At 41.7% G+C, this 17,799-nt stretch overlaps 1 protein-coding gene across 2 annotated transcripts in view; it reads right to left on the bottom strand.

Annotated features, from left to right (window-relative positions):
• Positions 1 to 17,799, bottom strand: part of LOC310962521 (protein PHTF2) — a 45,319-nt gene that overhangs the window by 2,775 nt on the left and 24,745 nt on the right. The window contains exons 3-19 of one of the 2 annotated variants that reach the window (XM_083935019.1): positions 15,887 to 15,943; positions 11,631 to 11,700; positions 10,900 to 11,058; positions 9,860 to 10,025; positions 6,882 to 7,043; positions 5,175 to 5,397; positions 4,950 to 5,096; positions 4,672 to 4,828; positions 4,459 to 4,529; positions 3,684 to 3,812; positions 3,450 to 3,535; positions 3,057 to 3,249; positions 2,822 to 2,953; positions 2,506 to 2,592; positions 1,364 to 1,519; positions 1,118 to 1,213; positions 892 to 1,017 (exon numbers count right to left, since the gene is read on the bottom strand). In XM_083935019.1, coding sequence (XP_083791145.1) covers positions 892 to 1,017; positions 1,118 to 1,213; positions 1,364 to 1,519; positions 2,506 to 2,592; positions 2,822 to 2,953; positions 3,057 to 3,249; positions 3,450 to 3,535; positions 3,684 to 3,812; positions 4,459 to 4,529; positions 4,672 to 4,828; positions 4,950 to 5,096; positions 5,175 to 5,397; positions 6,882 to 7,043; positions 9,860 to 10,025; positions 10,900 to 11,058; positions 11,631 to 11,700; positions 15,887 to 15,943 — 2,217 coding nt within the window. The remainder of the gene's footprint in view (positions 1 to 891; positions 1,018 to 1,117; positions 1,214 to 1,363; positions 1,520 to 2,505; positions 2,593 to 2,821; positions 2,954 to 3,056; positions 3,250 to 3,449; positions 3,536 to 3,683; positions 3,813 to 4,458; positions 4,530 to 4,671; positions 4,829 to 4,949; positions 5,097 to 5,174; positions 5,398 to 6,881; positions 7,044 to 9,859; positions 10,026 to 10,899; positions 11,059 to 11,630; positions 11,701 to 15,886; positions 15,944 to 17,799) is intronic. The other variant, XM_083935020.1, reaches the window with a different exon arrangement.

Consider the following 17,799-nt stretch of genomic DNA (forward strand, 5'->3'; position numbering starts at 1 on the left):
TTTTAGCCTAGTGTTAGCTTTTTGCTTCTGGAGATTTGCATTTCACGCTTCACAAATGAACACAACTTTCATAACCTTTGAAGATTATCTTGCTAAACAAACGAACGTTTATCGACCACAAAGTTTATTTCCTGCAACAATCCAAAACCCAATGGAAAAATCCCATTTTTCCGAGGGAACCCGGGCGATGCCAACTTCCAGGTCGGCCTACAATAATGCACCACCCCTGCAGCACTCTATAGCTCTCACATCTATCTGGTTTTTGTAACACTTGTACCACCAGCTTCTGTCCCAACACTGTCTGCAAACCGAGCATCTAGTGCTTGCGGGGTGATAGAAGAGTGTATGGTGCAACACTGAAGAAGGACCAAGTCTCTGCTTTGATCTCTGTTCCCTCAAAGGTCAGCGCTGAGGAGACGACTGGCAATCAACAGCGAGACGTTTTCATTGACAGTTCGCCGTGCAAAAACATTTGTGCAGATTTAGTTTTCTGCTCATTTTTTTCACAACAACATTTAGCCGCTCTACATTTATAACAACAACATTTCAGTGAATTCGAACGTTAACAAGTAGAGGTCAACTTTGGTGATTTGTGCCGTTGTCTGATAGCAAAGCGTCTTCACAGTGCTGACCTGAAAGGAGAGAAGACGCTTTCACAGAAGCTGTGTTACACCCTACAATTTTATTGAGCCCTCCGCTGTTACAATATTATAAAGTCTGTAAATCTTTAGTTGACTAATTGACCTTTTTAGGTGACTAAGGGCAAAAGTGGTCACTACGTCACCAGTCTTCTTCCAGCACTTCCTAGTGTGACTTTAGCCTCTCAACTTAGTGAAGACACATTAAACAGCAAAATAAAAACCCATAAATGTCCCTGTCACACACACATACCTTCAGGTTAAATCCTAATAGGTCAGATATGACTCCTGACACAGCGGACAGGATGACCACCTGGGTGATGTTGTAGAGCAGAGGGTTCATAGTCAAACCGTACAACCTGAAAGGAGTATCCAACTCCTGAAGAGAGAGAGAGGTAGAGATAAACAGTAGTTAAGATTATTAGGCTTTTTTAAAAGTTCACAAAAAAAGAGTTTGTGCAGGTATTAACTCTAACTACCTTGAGTAGTTTTGTAGCCAGTTTTAAGACGTTGTTGACCAGCGTCAGCTCCTCTTTCTTGTTTGGCTTCTTCTCCATCTTCAGGTACAGGTTGATCTGTGAAACACACTCTTGGATCAGCGTCTGTGTTTGAAGACGTATTAGGATTTTGCCCTATGTGTCTCATCATCAACGAGGGGACACTACTCCTGTAGTTCTCCTACAACACGTCTGCTGCGTGGGTCTGCGTGCATTTTCTGTGCATACCTGTTCAGTGAGCAGTATGGAGGTGTTGCTGTACTTCTTGCTGGTCTCGGAGCCCAGAGTGACGAACCTGAGCAGGAACAGAGACAGACTGGAGCACCAGATCACCAGCTCCCAGTTGTAGTGACACTCCAGGAACGTTTCATGGACGTGGAGCAACTGGAGGAAGAGGGGGAAGGACACTATTCAGTCTGTAGAAATGTTTGATATAAGGCATCGAGGCTGATTTTAGTGCCACCCACTGGTGGTATAGACAAAAGACACTATGGCAGACAGCAATGCATGAAGATGAACGGGCTGAAAGCAACACAGACCTCACTGGTTTTTCACTTGGACTGTTTTCTCACATGAACTCAGAACATTGTCCGACAACTCGGGTGCAGACAAGTTTTCCTTTCACACATGCGGCACACAACAGCAGAATGTCCGTGTCAGATGCTTTCTCACTTACTGGTGAAACTATATTGGTTTAGATAAGAGGTGGCGCCCGAGTAGAACGTGCTAGAGGCAGGACATGATGCAGTTTCAAGTCTCTTGCCGTTCCCTGAATTTTTCTGATGGTTTCTCCAGTTAGACATTTTCATTGCAGTTTTAGTGCACCTTCTTCTTGATCCTCAGATGTTTGTTGTGTTTCGATTTTGCACGAGTCGCTTGATAGAAACGCCATCAACACAGTCGCTCGCTGTGAATTCTCACGCTTTGGGCACAATCGGACATTACACGGACTTCGAATAAGGGAGGGGGCAGGGTAAAGTCTGTTTGATGCCCAACTGATTCAGACAATTTCGCTTTTACAAACGGCTCCTCAGGTTAATGACTAGATACGTAAAGGTTTGTAATGCATGTGAGTAAAGGGCTCTAGACATTTATAAAAACACTTTTCAGTCAAATTAAGTCCAGCTTTTATTTAGATTCCTATTAATAATTAAGATTGACAATATGTGATATAATTACACGAAAATGCCACAAATAGTTGCTTCACTTTAACAAAGACTTGAATCTGGACTTCATCCTCACTAGTAATGTTTTTCCTCATGTCATTATTTAACAGGGTCTGCTGCCACGCATTCACATGTTTGGTGCTTGTAGTAGTATGAGATGAGCTTAACACTGCGGTGTGATCATAAATGTTACTCAGACGTTACCTGGGCACAGCAGATGAAGACGACAGACAGAGTGAGCAGGAAGGCAGAGGACACGATCACGTCCACTGAGCGCTGAGGACCCCGTCTCTGCAAATGTGACAGTGAAGAGTTTCACTACGGTTCATTCGTTACAGCTGTGAATGTTTTCCAACTCTCAGATGAACAGATTCATAAATAGAAATGTTGAACGTGGATATGTTTTTTCCAGCACATTTGCTCAATTTATTTGCAATTAGCTGCAGAATAAACAGTCAATATTGAAATCAGCTACAGTACACTTTTACACACACACGTTCGGACGTCGTCAGTGAGGTACCTTGAGGTAGGAGCGTAACGACAGCCACATCTTGATGTTCTGAACTTTCTTCAGTCTGAAATGGGGGACTTCAGACTTTCTCGCTCTGCGGGCTGAAGTCAAGTGTCCAAACAGCTTAGCAAACAGTAGCCTCTGAAACACACACACACATGCGCGAAAGTTAATGAGATGAATCAGGAAAGACGGGAGGGTTCAGACTCAAGGATCCCACCTGTGCAGCTTCAGAATGCCTCACCTGTTTGTAGGTCCTCTCTGCGACGCTGAGCAGGAAAAAGAAAAGCCATATGAGGCAAACGCGCACCAGGAAGCTGAGTGTTACCATGGTAATGACCATGGCGTCTGATCCAGACCCGCCTCCCAATGCCACAGACAACAGCTCATTGGCTGAGAGCGCGGTCAGCTGATCCAGGTCACGATACTGAGCCAACCTGTGCGAGAGGAACACAAAACAGCCAAACATTCAAACGCTTGAACTTTTCTAATGCTAAGTGAGCATTTTACCAGCAGTTTGTAATTTGTACCGTTATTAGGTAAAAACAGACTTTTTCTTTTTCTGGTATCTTTAAATATGTGTGTTACTCTTGTCATATCTTAAAAGCAGGTGTCAATCCCTCAACATCAGAAGTACCTGTATGCAAAAGGTGTGAGGCCAAGCGTTACTGAAACCAGGTTCCCAAAGACCTGGTAACCGATACCAGGAGTGTAGAGATTCACCTGTGCAGGGAGGCAGAGAAACGCAAATGAGTAGGTCGTTTTTTAGTTTTTTTAAAAATCCCCATCAGCCTTATTGTTGTTGTTGTTGTTGTTTTGAAGACATGTAAAACATTCTTTTCCTTCTGGGAGCCCAGGAAGAGTCACTCACTCTGTTCATGATCATGCCGCTGATCTCCAGGACGGACATGTCGGCCTTCTTACACTCGTTTCCCTCCCACACTATGGCGCTGACTCTCTCCAAACCGGGGTTGGAGCTGTGCAGCCAGGGAGCGTGACCCTGTGGGGACACGGACACACACACACACACACACACACACACATTGGTGATTTGCAGTTCAGACCTCTGGGTTCAAACGGCGTTACATTTGGTTGAAAAGTTCAACTTGTTGAGCGATTTGTGTCTTCCTTTTTTTGGTTTAGTTTTACATTTGAAGCTTCCATTGAGATTTTTAAATGAAGCTTTGAAAATCTGTCATCGTATTTTACCCTAAAAGTGATTCATTGGATTAAATTAGTCTTATTATGAATGAAAAGTTCTTTCATGAATATAACGTGTGAGTTTCTTCAACATGAAAACATGTAGGCAGCAGGTTAATCCAATTATCTGAGGTTTATAAAAACAACTCTGTCAAAGCCTGACCAGATTAAAACCATTTCCACTGTTTTTTTTCTTTTTTTTATCCAGAGGATGGTGATCACACACAGCGGTACACAGCCCACACAATATTCATGACATTACACAGGTCTGGATTTAAGAAAATAGATTTAAAAACACAGGAAAATCCGTCTGAACCCAGCCTGATTCAAGCCCGAGGCAATTTTGAGGAATTACAGCCCGACCCGATTGGGTTTGGGCAGAGTATCAAAGTTTTACTATCTAGCCTCAAGCAAGCCACATGTCTTTAATTAAAGGGTTTATAGACCTGATGGAAAGGATCGTCTCTGTATTCCTTTTTAGCAGGGGGACAGACAGGCGTCCCTCCTCCTTCTCCCTCTGTAAAGAAAAAACAAACTTCAATACAAAAAAAGAACACCCCGTTATCTACGAGCACATTACAGTACAATGACTTCAGCAGGTACTTCATCAAAACTACAAACGTTTCTTTAGCTATTCTTTGCTAATGTTGTCTTCTAACCTGTCTCTGAGGTGCAGGACGATCTGCACTCAGCACAGTGCAGGAAGTCCTCCCACATCAGGTCCTCTGTCTCGGACTCGTGTCGAGTGCTCTCCGAGTCCTGAGTCCTCAGACTGGAACATCTGGAGCTGCAGCTGGTGCCGGACTTGGGGACATCCTGAAAGACAAAGGGAGCATTGTTATCTTTACAAAGATAGGAAACAATATATATATATATATATAAACACGTCCTGATAAAAACACAGCTTTGAAGAGTAAACGTGTAAACCTGTGTTTACCTCCACAGCGTAGTGTTTCTTGTAGTGGTGTGTATTCTTGCGGTTTCTGAGCGTACAGTCGCTGTTCATTCTTTCCACTCCCCTGCGGAGGGCGCTGTAGGATGCTTCAGGGTCTTCCTCGCTGGACGCCTCATCTGATGCCGGCTCCTGAAAGAGACAAAACACACATCAGCCAAATCCCGGAGAGACAGGCATGTTGCGCTGTAGTCAAACGGAACTACTCACCTTGTTGCCGCTCGCCAGCATCAGCCCCGTGCTGCGGGGCGCGTGAGCGGGCTGGACGTGAGAGTTCCAGCACACCTCGTCGGCCCGGTTTAGTAAATCGCATCGCTGCTCGTGGAGCTGAAGCCCCTCCTCGCTGCTGCGATTGGTCACCCGGCCGTCCAGAGACACGTAGCCGTTGTCCGTCTCTGTCGACTTGTCGATGGACAGTTTGGACTTCTTAGATCTGAAGGAGGAAGCAGAGGAAGGGAAGGAGGAAGGGCAGAAGAAAAAGCAGGAGCGATGGATAGAAAAAGAGACGTGTATAGATGGACAGATGGATACAGACATTTAGATATTTATAGAAACACAGCAGGGCATTGAGTTAGTTATGAATATCAGTCTCAGAAGCAGACAGGATGCATTCAACACAACACTGTGGAACATTCATAAGAAACACTAATACTGGAGAGCTGCTGCTGTACTAACCATTCAATTAGACACTGAAGAAGACCAATGAATGGATTAAGGTTAAAAGCACTGACAATCAATATTGTAACTATATTTAAACATTCACAACCTTCTGTAACTCGCCTGTGAATTCTCTCATTTCTCCAGGTCATCGTTATCCCCAAAGCAATTTCAGTCAAAAGCAACTGGACTTGGTTATCTGTCTAGGAAGACAGGCTGGGACTGGTCAGATGCGTACATGAACTGATTAAGCCTCTTGGATGAGAGGTGAAAGACATTTCAACTCTCATCCAAGAGGCTTCATCAGTTTGCGTACTTGTCTTTCTAGACAAATAACTAAGTCCAGTTGCTTTTGACTGAAATTGCTTTGGGGATAAGTTCTGTAACTGCTAATCTAAGAAGAAATTCTAAATAAAGTTAAACTAGTGATTAAATCAGAGGACTATTGAATGCATCACTGAGACAAATTAACTGACCGAGGCTGAAGTGTCTTACAGCGAGTGCTGAAGTGAGTGTTGCAGATAATCAATAGATGAAGAAACCAAATCAAGAGTTATTTAGTGCTCAGAAACGTTCCACACTGTTGCAGTCTGCTGAGCGCTGCGCAGAGTAGAAGCTTGGGGAGGAAGCAGCTGTAAAATCCCAAATATAGACATTTAATTGTTTTAAAGAAGCCAAAAATGGAGCATGAGAAAAATTCAGATAGTTGATTTATTGTAGATTTCATTCTTCTTCTTTTTTTTACAGCAAGGAACTACGCCCCGTGCTTGTTTATGAACACAGCTTGGTCAGCAGGTCATGCACATCGAAATCAGATGCAAAGTCCCTCCTCTCCTCACTGAAAACAGCGGTGCCAAAGATCAAAGATCGCTACATTTTGGGAACATAATCCAAATTTGTCAAATGTGACATTCAGTCAACGTATGAGAAAGTGGAGACCTTTTCTGGGAGGATAAAAGTTAACGATAGGAGAGGAAGTGACGTTGCAGCTGAAGAAGCTCAGGTTAGGTCTGAGTCCAGGCTGGGATTCAGTTCAGTACCATTAAGAGTATTTGTACTAGTATCCAATGAGATTATTTCTTATACGAGAAATTTTTATAATTTTACCATACATTTTATCATGTATTATAATATATCATATAATTTTACCATTCCAATTTAAAATTCCAATTTTTGGCCTGGATCCTTTGGTGAACTGAACCCCAGTCCTGTCTTTGGTAATCATCTTGTTTTAGGAAGATGGGAAACGAAAATACACACCCAGCTTTACAGATATCATGCCAGAAATCTTGGAAGAGAGCGCCCAGGCTGTATGTGGTGCTGGCTGAGTGGGAGTGTGGCGCCCCCTCCTGTGTGTTATCTGTAGTGCTAGACCCGTCGCCTTCCCTATGCACCTCCATCTGAGATGCCTTCCTCAACTTCCTTCAGTTTGGAAAGAATAAGATAGTGGAGAGAGACTTAGAGAAGACCTGGAGACTAAGAAGACTTGAAACTACAGCAGAGTGTCCACCAGAAACCTGGTTGCATTATCTCACAGGGCTATGCTTCATGACTAAATGTATCGTCATAACATAAAAATTTTGCTTCTATCAATGTAAAAAAAAAAAAACAGCGGTGCAAAGCAATATTTACGTCATTTGAACGATGCTTTACGCTCTAATCTTTGCAAAATGATGTTCATTTAGCACTAAAGTTCCTAATAAAATGAGAAAATACTAACTAGTATTTAATTCACACAGGAGTAAACAGAAATAGGCTTTACCATGTGGTTAGTTCATACAGACTACATATGAGGAAACATGCTATATTGTAATATAAATCGTTATCAAGATATGAATTGACCGGAGAAAAAGATTTTGGTCATATCGTCTAGCCCTATGTTCTCAATGTGATATAATCAGGTGTTAGCAGTTATTTTTACTTGTACAGAAGCTACATGGTGCCATTTTTCAAAGAGCAAAGCACTGGTACACAAAACTCAGGCACCTGCTGGACACAAAGGCTGATACAGTTAAAAGGCAAATTCTACCTAAATCCTATCTGAGGTTGTTATTCTGCAAAAGTAGATATTTTTTTATTTAAAAACATTACTTCTTGGTTAAATGTTATAAGTTATCAATATCAAGAGAAAATTTAATTTGAAGACATAATCTGAGGTGACTAAAATAGACACATTTTGCATGCGTTTCATTTAAATAGTTTGTAAAAACTTTATTGAGTAAACGAGACAAAAACAAAAATATGTGCCATATTTTAATATGTGATTAGGAAGCATCACATTTCAACATATATCCTTCTTTTGCGAAGAAATATTAAGTCTACTTTTGCAGGATATTTAATGTAAAGGTAGATTTCAAAGAATTGCTACTTAAAGTTGTACTCCATAAGAATTGAGATATGTTGTTTCTGGCGACCTCTTTGGCGGTATGATGTAACTGCAGGCGAGCCTGTTCTTTCAGAGCCTCCATCTTGTTACATTTACGGTCACTGTGTGTTGACACACACACACACGTTTATTATTATACTTCTGCCGCAGTGACGACGGCTCTAAGACTGCAAGGGAAGCTCAGATTCCTCTAAAATGTCACAAAAAAAAGTGGTTAAATATGTACTGCTGTGCTAAAAAGCCTTCATCTTTTGTTCAGAATCAGCTACTTATCACAGGTAACCGGTGCAACTTCCTTCATATTTATCCCAACAGCTCCACGGCGCTTTATAGTGCCGCTTTATAGTAGCCTGGCGCGGCAGCTCCAGCTGGGCCAAGGCCGTTTAAGCAGCCTAGCTCTGCTGGCCATTGAGAAGACACCTTTCAAGTCCCGACAAGGTCTCAGATCGTTTTCTTGAACCAGCAGCCGCCACCGTTCTGCCCTTACTACAAGCCTGACTCATAAGTTGGTAGTCCTCGATTTCAGATTACAAGTGAACGCAGCCTAACCTTGACAACCTTAACCTGGCAGCAGCGTCACTAACATGGCGGCTCATTTACATCAAGCCCGGAAATGTTGCCACAGACATGGATATTGTAATACTCGGCAAAAAGGCAAGATGAAGTTTATTCATTAGTGGGTCCTATGATGAATCACAATTGTTTTAACTCACTCTTTGCTAGATAGTAACTTAAAAGACAATTAAATAGATGACAATCTTATGGAGTACAACTTTACTCACAGAGAAGAGGTGAAATACTCTCGTCTTTTGGTTTTCAAATTTAAAAGGCAGGATAAACAAGATGTCCAAAAAGGCTTTCATGGATCACTGCTATAAACATTTAAAAAATAAAGCGATTGTATGCATTTTGTGCCCTGGAGACTGATTTGAGATGAAATGTCTAGAAGACTTGATGAAGAAGAGAGAGACAGATACAGAGAAATGTACAGAGGAACAGAATCAACTTTGTGTAAATATAATTGTACCCTTAATCCTTTTCCCCTCCCCTTAATAAAAGAGACCCAAAGGTGATTCGGTGAAGGGGCAAACACTGTTAACCCGCGGCCTCCAAACCCTTTCCAAAACTATGGCATGGTCCAATTTTCTTTCCATGAGTCTGAAAATTGTCTTATATCATTTTTGAACAAGAAACAGCAGCCACACAGTGACGAGCTTTAAACTGAAGGGGAGAAAACCACAAACTGCCAAGTCTAAAAACTACAAAAACACACCAAGTGGAGCAAGCTACTTTCTACTTTCACACACAATTAATACCAGTTGTCTTTAACCAGTGACATTAAATTTATCATGGAGAGATTCCAAGGTAAGGTAAACATGTTCTGCCTGTCAAGTGGGAAGCATGTAATCTAGATACAATACCCAGGCTTGGCCCTAATTCATGCCCATTAAAGATCATTTAAGGAACATAGATTGCACACATTTAGAGAGATTAAAATAAGTCTCAATGTTGACAGACAGCTGAGAAGAGTCTGTTGATGTTGACAGAAGCTCTCTCCATGATAAAGACACTTCTGTTCAGTTTGAGTTTTTTGTGAATGAAGCTGAGAAGTCGTCAGAAAGCAAACAGCACAGACAAATACAAATATTAATTTGTTTGCTACCACAACTTTCTTCCTCCCCTCTTTCTCCATGTGTGTGTTTATGTCTTTTTTTGTATCTCTCCAGCGGGACTTTCTTAGTGTATTTTCATATTCTTTCATCTCCTGTATGATTAATCTCTTCCTCACTCACACAAACTCCTTCCTGCTTCTCTTTTTCTATCCTTGATCCCTCTTCCCCCCCATCCTTACCTGCGTCTTTTCCCCCCGCTGCTGGAGGCGGGTTTCGGGGTTCTTGTAGAGACGATCTGACAGTGGACAGTGCCCAGCAGCAACATGAGCCAGATGGCTCCAAACACCTCAGTGGTTGGTATGCCATGAGGCTGGGGGATGCTCACATACAGGACCACTGCTGCCACTGCAGGGGGGGAGAGAGAAGCGACCAATGGCATTGATTATAAACGGAAATTAATTATAGTGTTAATGTTATTGTTTTAACACCAAACTCTGCGGCTCGTCACAGCTCTTGAACTTTTTAGCTCATTGTGTTGGTTTTCTCGATCCATGAGGAAGAAAGTCGAGGTGCTGGAGTTCCAGATATTTGTGTGTGGAGACCAAAAAAGGGGCTAAAAGTTAAATGAATATTAGACAAGACCACTCCAGTGGGATGCTCGTGTTGCTTTGTGTCGGTTGGATGTGTAACTGAGCAAACAACACCTGATAAAGCTGTGGTATTAAAGCAAAGAGAAGGCGTGTGAGTGTTTTCATGCTGTATGTGTGGGAAGTGAGCAGGAAGGGTGGAGGGGATGGAGGGAGAGATGAAAAACAAAATGTTTTTGTCAGGGCTGGAAAGGGCATGATGTAGGTGTTAGAAAACACCCATCAGTGGTGTGTGTGCAGCACTGCAACTCCATGCTTTGAAGCTATTTTGTGTGCTGCATGTGTATTTTAGGAAAACCTGCAGATTAGACGCACAGTAGCAGCTGGTTAAACATCCTGTGAACTTTGGCAGAAGATTCAAACAGTTCAGCCAAGATACCAGTAAATGTTTAGATCATGATGCAGCAGCTCGTCTCTTAACCCTACTGAACCTCATTAGACACGATTAAAACTACGAATTCTCGATAAAATAAATGCAGTTTTGCAACTGTATGATTTATTACTCAGTTAATAAACATGTTGGTGCATTGTATAGGAGGAATTTTAATATCTCCGCTACAGTTGCAATACTTTTTCAGCCAGAAAATGAGAAACAAAGAACAACGAAAACTTATCTCTCCACACACACACACCTTGCAGCAGATAGAGAGCCAGCAGTAAGAGGAAAATGGCTCTGGAGGTGACCTGGATCCACCATCGATAAAAGAACGGGAAGAAGACGACTCTGACGATGCCTTTCCGGGTCAGTGACGTCCACGGGCTCTCTGGTTTGGCCTTGGCAAACGCAGAACCTACGGATGAGGAGAAGAAATACACACTCTTAGTATAACGAGGAGAACTAGTAAAGCCAATGGTCCATCACTTAATGTATCCTGGAGTCACATTAGAGCAGTATGTTTATCTTTTAATCCTATTTCAGCTCTGCAGATCTTTTTCTACGTCCCTTCCTCTAGTAGATGAAACAGTAACTGAGGATAAATTTGACAGATTTTTGATAAATAATTGAATATGTGACAGAAGCGAAAGAGATGAGAACGCAGATGGAGAGTTTAAGAGAGAAAGAGTGTCAGGATTAACAGCGATGGGAAGTTGGAACGGTGACGCCGGCATCTCGGGTTTGTGTGTTTTATGAGCAGACGATGTTGTGTGTCTTTAAGCTTTAGTGAAAAGCCTGTCTGGTATCTAATCTAATTAGCTGGATGGAAAGGAAGTGCACGCGCACAAACACACACACAGACACATCTGTATACCTAATCACTTCCTCTCAAAATAAGTAAATTCTTTGGCAACAAAAATGTATTTTTCTTTACATTTAACAGAGAAAAATCCCAGACACACAATCACACACAAACTTTTGTCTCACCTCTAACCAAGTCCACGTCAATAAGATCTGGTTTGACGTGTCCTGTCTTCTTTGGCTTGTTCCTCAAGCCCTGCAGGGGGAGACACAGAGACACAGAGTCAATGCCAGACAAAGGAAGAAAAGGAGAGACATTATTGATATTGGCACACACAGGAACTCAACTACAGGAGGCTTTTGCGTGCACTTTATGCCTTCATGAACACACACACATTCAGTGTTTTGAGGAGGCACGCCGTGCATTCGGGCTCTCACAACTACTGGCTCTAGTCTCCATTTCACTTCACAGGCAACTACTCACATCTACTAGATTTGGAAAACACCTTTTTTCACTTCAGTGCCTCAAGTCAGTTCGCATTTGTTAAAGAATTTAGAGGAGAAAATTAAAAAAAGCATCCCCAGAGACTTTTCAACTGCATTGTATCAAAAAGTATGTAACAGCCATCATGCATCACAGTGTTGGTTTACTGTTAGAGAGACAGTTCATGACCCCAGGAATAAGGCTCCCCTCTGGCACGCCAACTTCCTGTGCCAACCAGTCACTTCCTCCTATGCTGCATACACTTCACCTGTGCGTGTGTGTGAACGCTCTGTCAGCTGTGATGACAAACTGTACTGACACTTTACGAGCGGTTGTAAATGATCAAATTCACATGCAGCCTTTCCCTGTGAGCGGCAGCAGGAAAGCATTAATGCATCAGAGTTACTATGGTGAGCAGCCTGACAATAGTTTGGTTTAAATTAGTTTTCTTATCAATGGCTCTGGGTCAACACAACTATGACTGCTTTGCAACACACACGCATGCACGCACGCACGCACGCACGCACGCACGCACGCACGCACGCACGCACGCACGCACGCGGCTGTTAGATTTGCTTCGCTCACCAGCCAACAAAAACAAATAGTAATCTATTGCATAGCAGTTGGACAAAAAAGTTAATTTCCAATCCTGCATTCAGCATGAAAAAAAAAACATAAAAGACGACTACTTGACTACAGAAATCTCAGTCTATGAAGACTGAAACAATCAATTAGTCGACTGAAAGGGGGGCAGCCCTGTGTATCAGCACCCATGTCAGGTATTGTATCAGGACTTGTAAAGGACACTTTCAAACAATACTCAGCGCTACTCGTTGGTTTTCATTATCAGGAAATCTCCTTCCGTATCTTTTACATTTGACATTTAACAGGAGTGTGTGAAATCTCACGGGCTTATGCCAATATTTACAGACAGACCAATTAAGTCTGTGTTATCAGTGCACGGTCTGATAGAAAGGCTTGATGGAGGCCCTTATCTTTAAATAGTGCAGCCAACAAGCTAGTGTGTGAGTGTCAGAAAAGGGAGGCAGACAGTCGAGATGTGAGAGACTAGAAGAGCAGTGGGTGTGTGTGTGTGTGTGTGTGTATGTCTAAAAGAAGCCAATCAATAGCTTCCTCTTGGCAGTAGAGTTACTGCAAAAGTCCTCCACAAATATCTCGCCTGGCCACGGCTCTTATCGCTCTGTGCTATTCATAGTCTCTTATCTTTATAAACTAGTTTCTCCTCCAGTTATAGTTTTGATGTCAGTGACTGATTGCTCAAACATGTATGAATGCCAGTCATATATTTAAGGAAAAGGGTATAAAACAGGCAGTTACTCTTTACAATCCTTATTAAAAGGTGTCTTGCCATACTGCTTTTCATACTGCACATGCTTATACACCTAAAACTGAATATGTTTTAAACAAAAAGAATATGAACCTAAAACACAGCAGTATGTATCGTACTGTAGTTTCCTGTTTGCACCAGCAGGTGGTGACTGGTTTTGCTCTGCAGAGCAGAACTGATTATGTAAGTGCCAGAGCAGGGATCATTTTTAATGGCAGAGCAGTTATGGATGCTTTAGCTAAAAGGCAAAATATTATGGTTTGATGGTTATGGTTGACTATGCTTTAACAAATTAACATTATATATTCTTTGTCAGAAATAAAAATATGAATCTTCAGAGCATGATACAGACATAAAAAGGAGCAGCTGTATGTTCTGTACAACAAAGCGCACGTGCCAAAATGGTCAATATAAAAAGAATCTGACTGATAAAACAGGACTTTTTACAGACTCTCAGATAATTGATTATATTTTTTCTATAACAGCACAATTTACACTTTAAAGAGGTGAGGATTCGACGCATCTTGAATTCAAACCATGCTAAGATAAACTGTCGGCTGCAGCTGTAAACTCTGAGAAACCAATTACTCGACAGACAAAGAACCAAGCTCTGAGCGCTGTGTGTGTGTGTGTGTGTGTGTGTGTGTGTGTGTGTGTGTGTGTGTGTGTGTGTGTGTGTGTGTGTGTGTCCCACCTCTGTTTACAGGAGAGTAGGAGGGAAGTAAGAGGACCGCTCATTAGAAGCCATTAAAATGTAGGTGTACGCAATTTTTTTCATATCTCCCGTCACTTATTAATTTAAAACAAATAAACTAAATGTAATCCTGCCTTAAAAATATAGTAAGAAGTCTTTCAGGTCCTTGAACCCCACTTTGGGAATGTTGGATATGAGAAAATCTCTGGCTAAATATGAGAGAGGAGGGATGAAAAGGTCAAAGGTGAGAGGTCACAGCAGACAGGTGAAGAGGCTCTGATTTCCACAGCTTAGAGAAAGTCTAATTTGAATCCACAAACAAGTGAAGTGTGCAAAACGGGTTAAGTTAGAATGTATCCTACTCAACAAGAGTCCTACGATTACTGTCAGGTTGCATTGTGGGTAATGTAAGTGTCAGGTGATTCTGCTTCGTCCATTTTGAGTCCTCTTGTGAGAAACTGGTGGCTATGAATGAAAGCCACTTCCTAAAACTCACAAGTTCACGTCAATGTGACACAGAGACTTGTTTTGTTTTTTTTGCCTTCAGATCAAATAGTGGAGCTGGAGAGAGACAGGAAAGAGGGAAGAGAGAAAGGGGAGGATGCAGCAAAGGGCCACTCTCCACCAGGTGAGTTACCAGGGAACCCCGCTTTTTCCCGTTGGTATGACTATACCTGAAGTGACTCCACTTCCTACTTTGTCCCTTTTCAACCAGTTCACATATAACAGTTTGGAACATCAAAGGGCACCTGGATTGCACCAAAAAGGAAAAAAAAAAAAGAAGAAACAAAAACAGCAGCGACAGCAGTCAGTTTTCAGTCTGATTCTTTTTCTTTCATCTTTTAATTTATATCAATCTTTTGGTAGATTTTCATCTAATCTCTTTGCATTGTTTGTAATTGCTGTATTGTCTAATTTTGTAGATACATGTATATAATATATGCCTTTTGTTGTAGTCATCAACAGAATAAAATATGTGAACTAAACAGGAGGGTCTACGGAGCATACGCACACTCTGCTGTGAGGCTGGGAAAGTCCCTCCATACCTGAATTTGTTACATCTATTCCCAGAGGAACACGCAGCACTGACGGGTCATGGAAATTCAGCTTTATGACCCTGAAAAAACTCTTGTGTCCTTCGTCAATCTTTGATCTGTAATTCGCAAAATCCGCGTCACTTTCAGCTTCATTCATTTAAACATTAAACTGTGTGTTAAAGAGTTAAAGACCAAAGTTTCGCTGCCACCCTGATCACATGACTCAAGCTAATCCAGCTGTGGGTTCACACCGCAAGCAACTCTGAAGGCTACAGCTGTTCAGTTCCCTCATTTGTCTTGGCTGCAGTTAAACTTTAAAGAAACAACCTCATCCTGCAGCAAGTGATCACAAAGCGGTGTTGCTACAATGTGAACGCGGAGTGGGGTTAATAAACACACCAGGGTTCTCACATGGCAACTGAGCGGTCAAACCAACCAATCACAGTCTAGAAGTCTACAGCGTGGGTGAGCAGACGTGCACTGTGGGACAACAAGAGGGACGTCCTGCCCCGCTGCATACTCACCAGAGAAATAAACTGTAGAGAGGAGGAAAAGACGAATGGAAGAAGAAGGGGTGGAGATGGAGATGGAGAGAGGAAAGATGGGCAGGTGACACCCAGCCAGGAGGACAGAGACGAAAGAGTTAAAAGAAAACACTGGTACAAAAAAAAAGAACTGGCAGCATGATGAGAGAAAGTGAACAGAATAAAAGAAAGAGGAAGGAAGATGGAGGAGTGAATGAGAGGATAGAATACTTGACAACGGAAACGATATAGGATGAGCAGAGATATTTAGAATAAACAGAGCACAGAAAGAAAACAAAAACGGGAAAATGACAAAAAGTGAAATGACAAGCAAACAAACAATAAAGCAACATACCTTTATTTCTCGCTGCTCCACTGATTTCTCCCATATTTGTTGGTCATAGGCGCCAATCTGGAGAAACACACAAACAAGAGAAAGGATTCAGGAGAAGGGCTAAGGCGAAGTCCGTTTCTAGATGCCTTAAACATGTCATCTTCTTGCTGTTTGCAGGAAGGGGAATAATGATCCAAACCACGATCAAAGTTTTCTTAGACACATGAAAAAAAGCTTCACTTCCGCTCAATGAAAGATCTACATTGACTAAAGAAAGAAAAAGTTAAAATAAACTCTTTGAAGTAAAGTGAACTGCCATCACCCCTTCAATTTCTAAGCCGCATCATCATCATTGTTTTAAAGCCAGATTATATATTTCCATACCGACGGATTTTCAACATTGTGATGAGTCTGCAAAAACAGATCACTACGGTCTGTGTTTTGTTTTGTTGTGTGTGGGAGTTCAGGGCTTTTAAAAAGCTCTTGCTTCACAAGTGGAGCGGTCACGATCTCATAAAACAGTTGGAATTTTACAACCGTGGTGAGGCATCCTTTCCCCATAAATTAGGATTTTAAAGTGTGTGTAATTCTTCCAAAAACCTGTAATAAACCCTTTATAGAGGCTGTACTCGATATTCATAATATTCATATAACAGGAAGCAAATGTTTTCTATGTAAAGATGCATGCGAGTGCCTTGTGAACCGGTATCAGATGTCAGAGGCCGTCCCAAAACATCGCTATTAGACGAGTTGGGGACAGTCAATGAGAACCATGCAGCAACACCTTTAATACACTCCCCAAGTAGTTTTCAAAAAAACTTCTGGTGTCACACCTTTTAACAGTTTTACATATTCTTTGCCAACTTGTTATAAAGTTACTACATAAGTGATGTTAACACGGCAGAGCTCAACAACAAGTAAAATGCCACTTCGGACTAGTAAATCTAGCCTGATCAACAAGAATCAAACACAATCTTTTCCAGAGCTGATGATGGAAGAAGCTAAGAAGTGAGCCATCTCGCTCATGCAAAGTACCGATCGAGCACTCGAGGAAACGCGAGAAAATGGCGGCAGCTAAAACTTTTTAAAAGTTTATGAGATGAAGCTCAACCACATGAGCTTTTGTTGTTTTGCATCCAGTGTCTTTGTTCTGATTCATTCACTGCAATAAAGATTAAACATGACAAATAACTTAAGTCTCTGTTGATATTTGATAACCGCTAATAAACAAAACAATCGTATAAGTGCAAGTACAAATTGACTATGGGCCACTTGACTCCATTTTTTTAAACAAATGGAAATGTTCTATAAATCTTGCGCATCATTTTATAGATATATCCACAAAGATTCTGTCTTTTTCAAAAAAGAATATGAATAAAACATCAAAACCAATAGATGAATTGAAGTAACAAAATAGACAACACTTCATATGCGATGACAAGGTTGAGTTAACAGTACTTTTCCCATATACCGTTTGTTATCATTACGGCTATATGTGGCATGTTTGAGCACTTAAGGATTTCCTTGAGAGATCAAAATAAAGTTCTGCGGAGTTTAAAAGGTAAACGTACTTAAGCAGTGAAACCAAACCTGCTGAAAAGATCACATTTGACCCACAAACAGAAACAACACACTTATCTACAGTAAGCCTTTTTAACCCTCTCTTGTTTGCTTTTGATCTCTCGGTCTTTCATGTCTCTAAAAGTGGAGTTAAGAACCTGTGAAACCTGTCCAAGTAGGTCATGGTAAACTGGAAACGTACCGGACAGTACGATCTTCTGATTTATCAATGTAACACACACACACACACACACACACACACACACACACACACACACACACACACACACACACACACACACACACACACACACACACACACACACACACACACACACACACACACACACACACACACACACACACACACACAC

Source organism: Echiichthys vipera (assembly GCF_963691815.1).
Source record: "Echiichthys vipera genome assembly, chromosome: 20".
Taxonomy (NCBI): Eukaryota; Metazoa; Chordata; class Actinopteri; order Perciformes; family Trachinidae; genus Echiichthys; species Echiichthys vipera.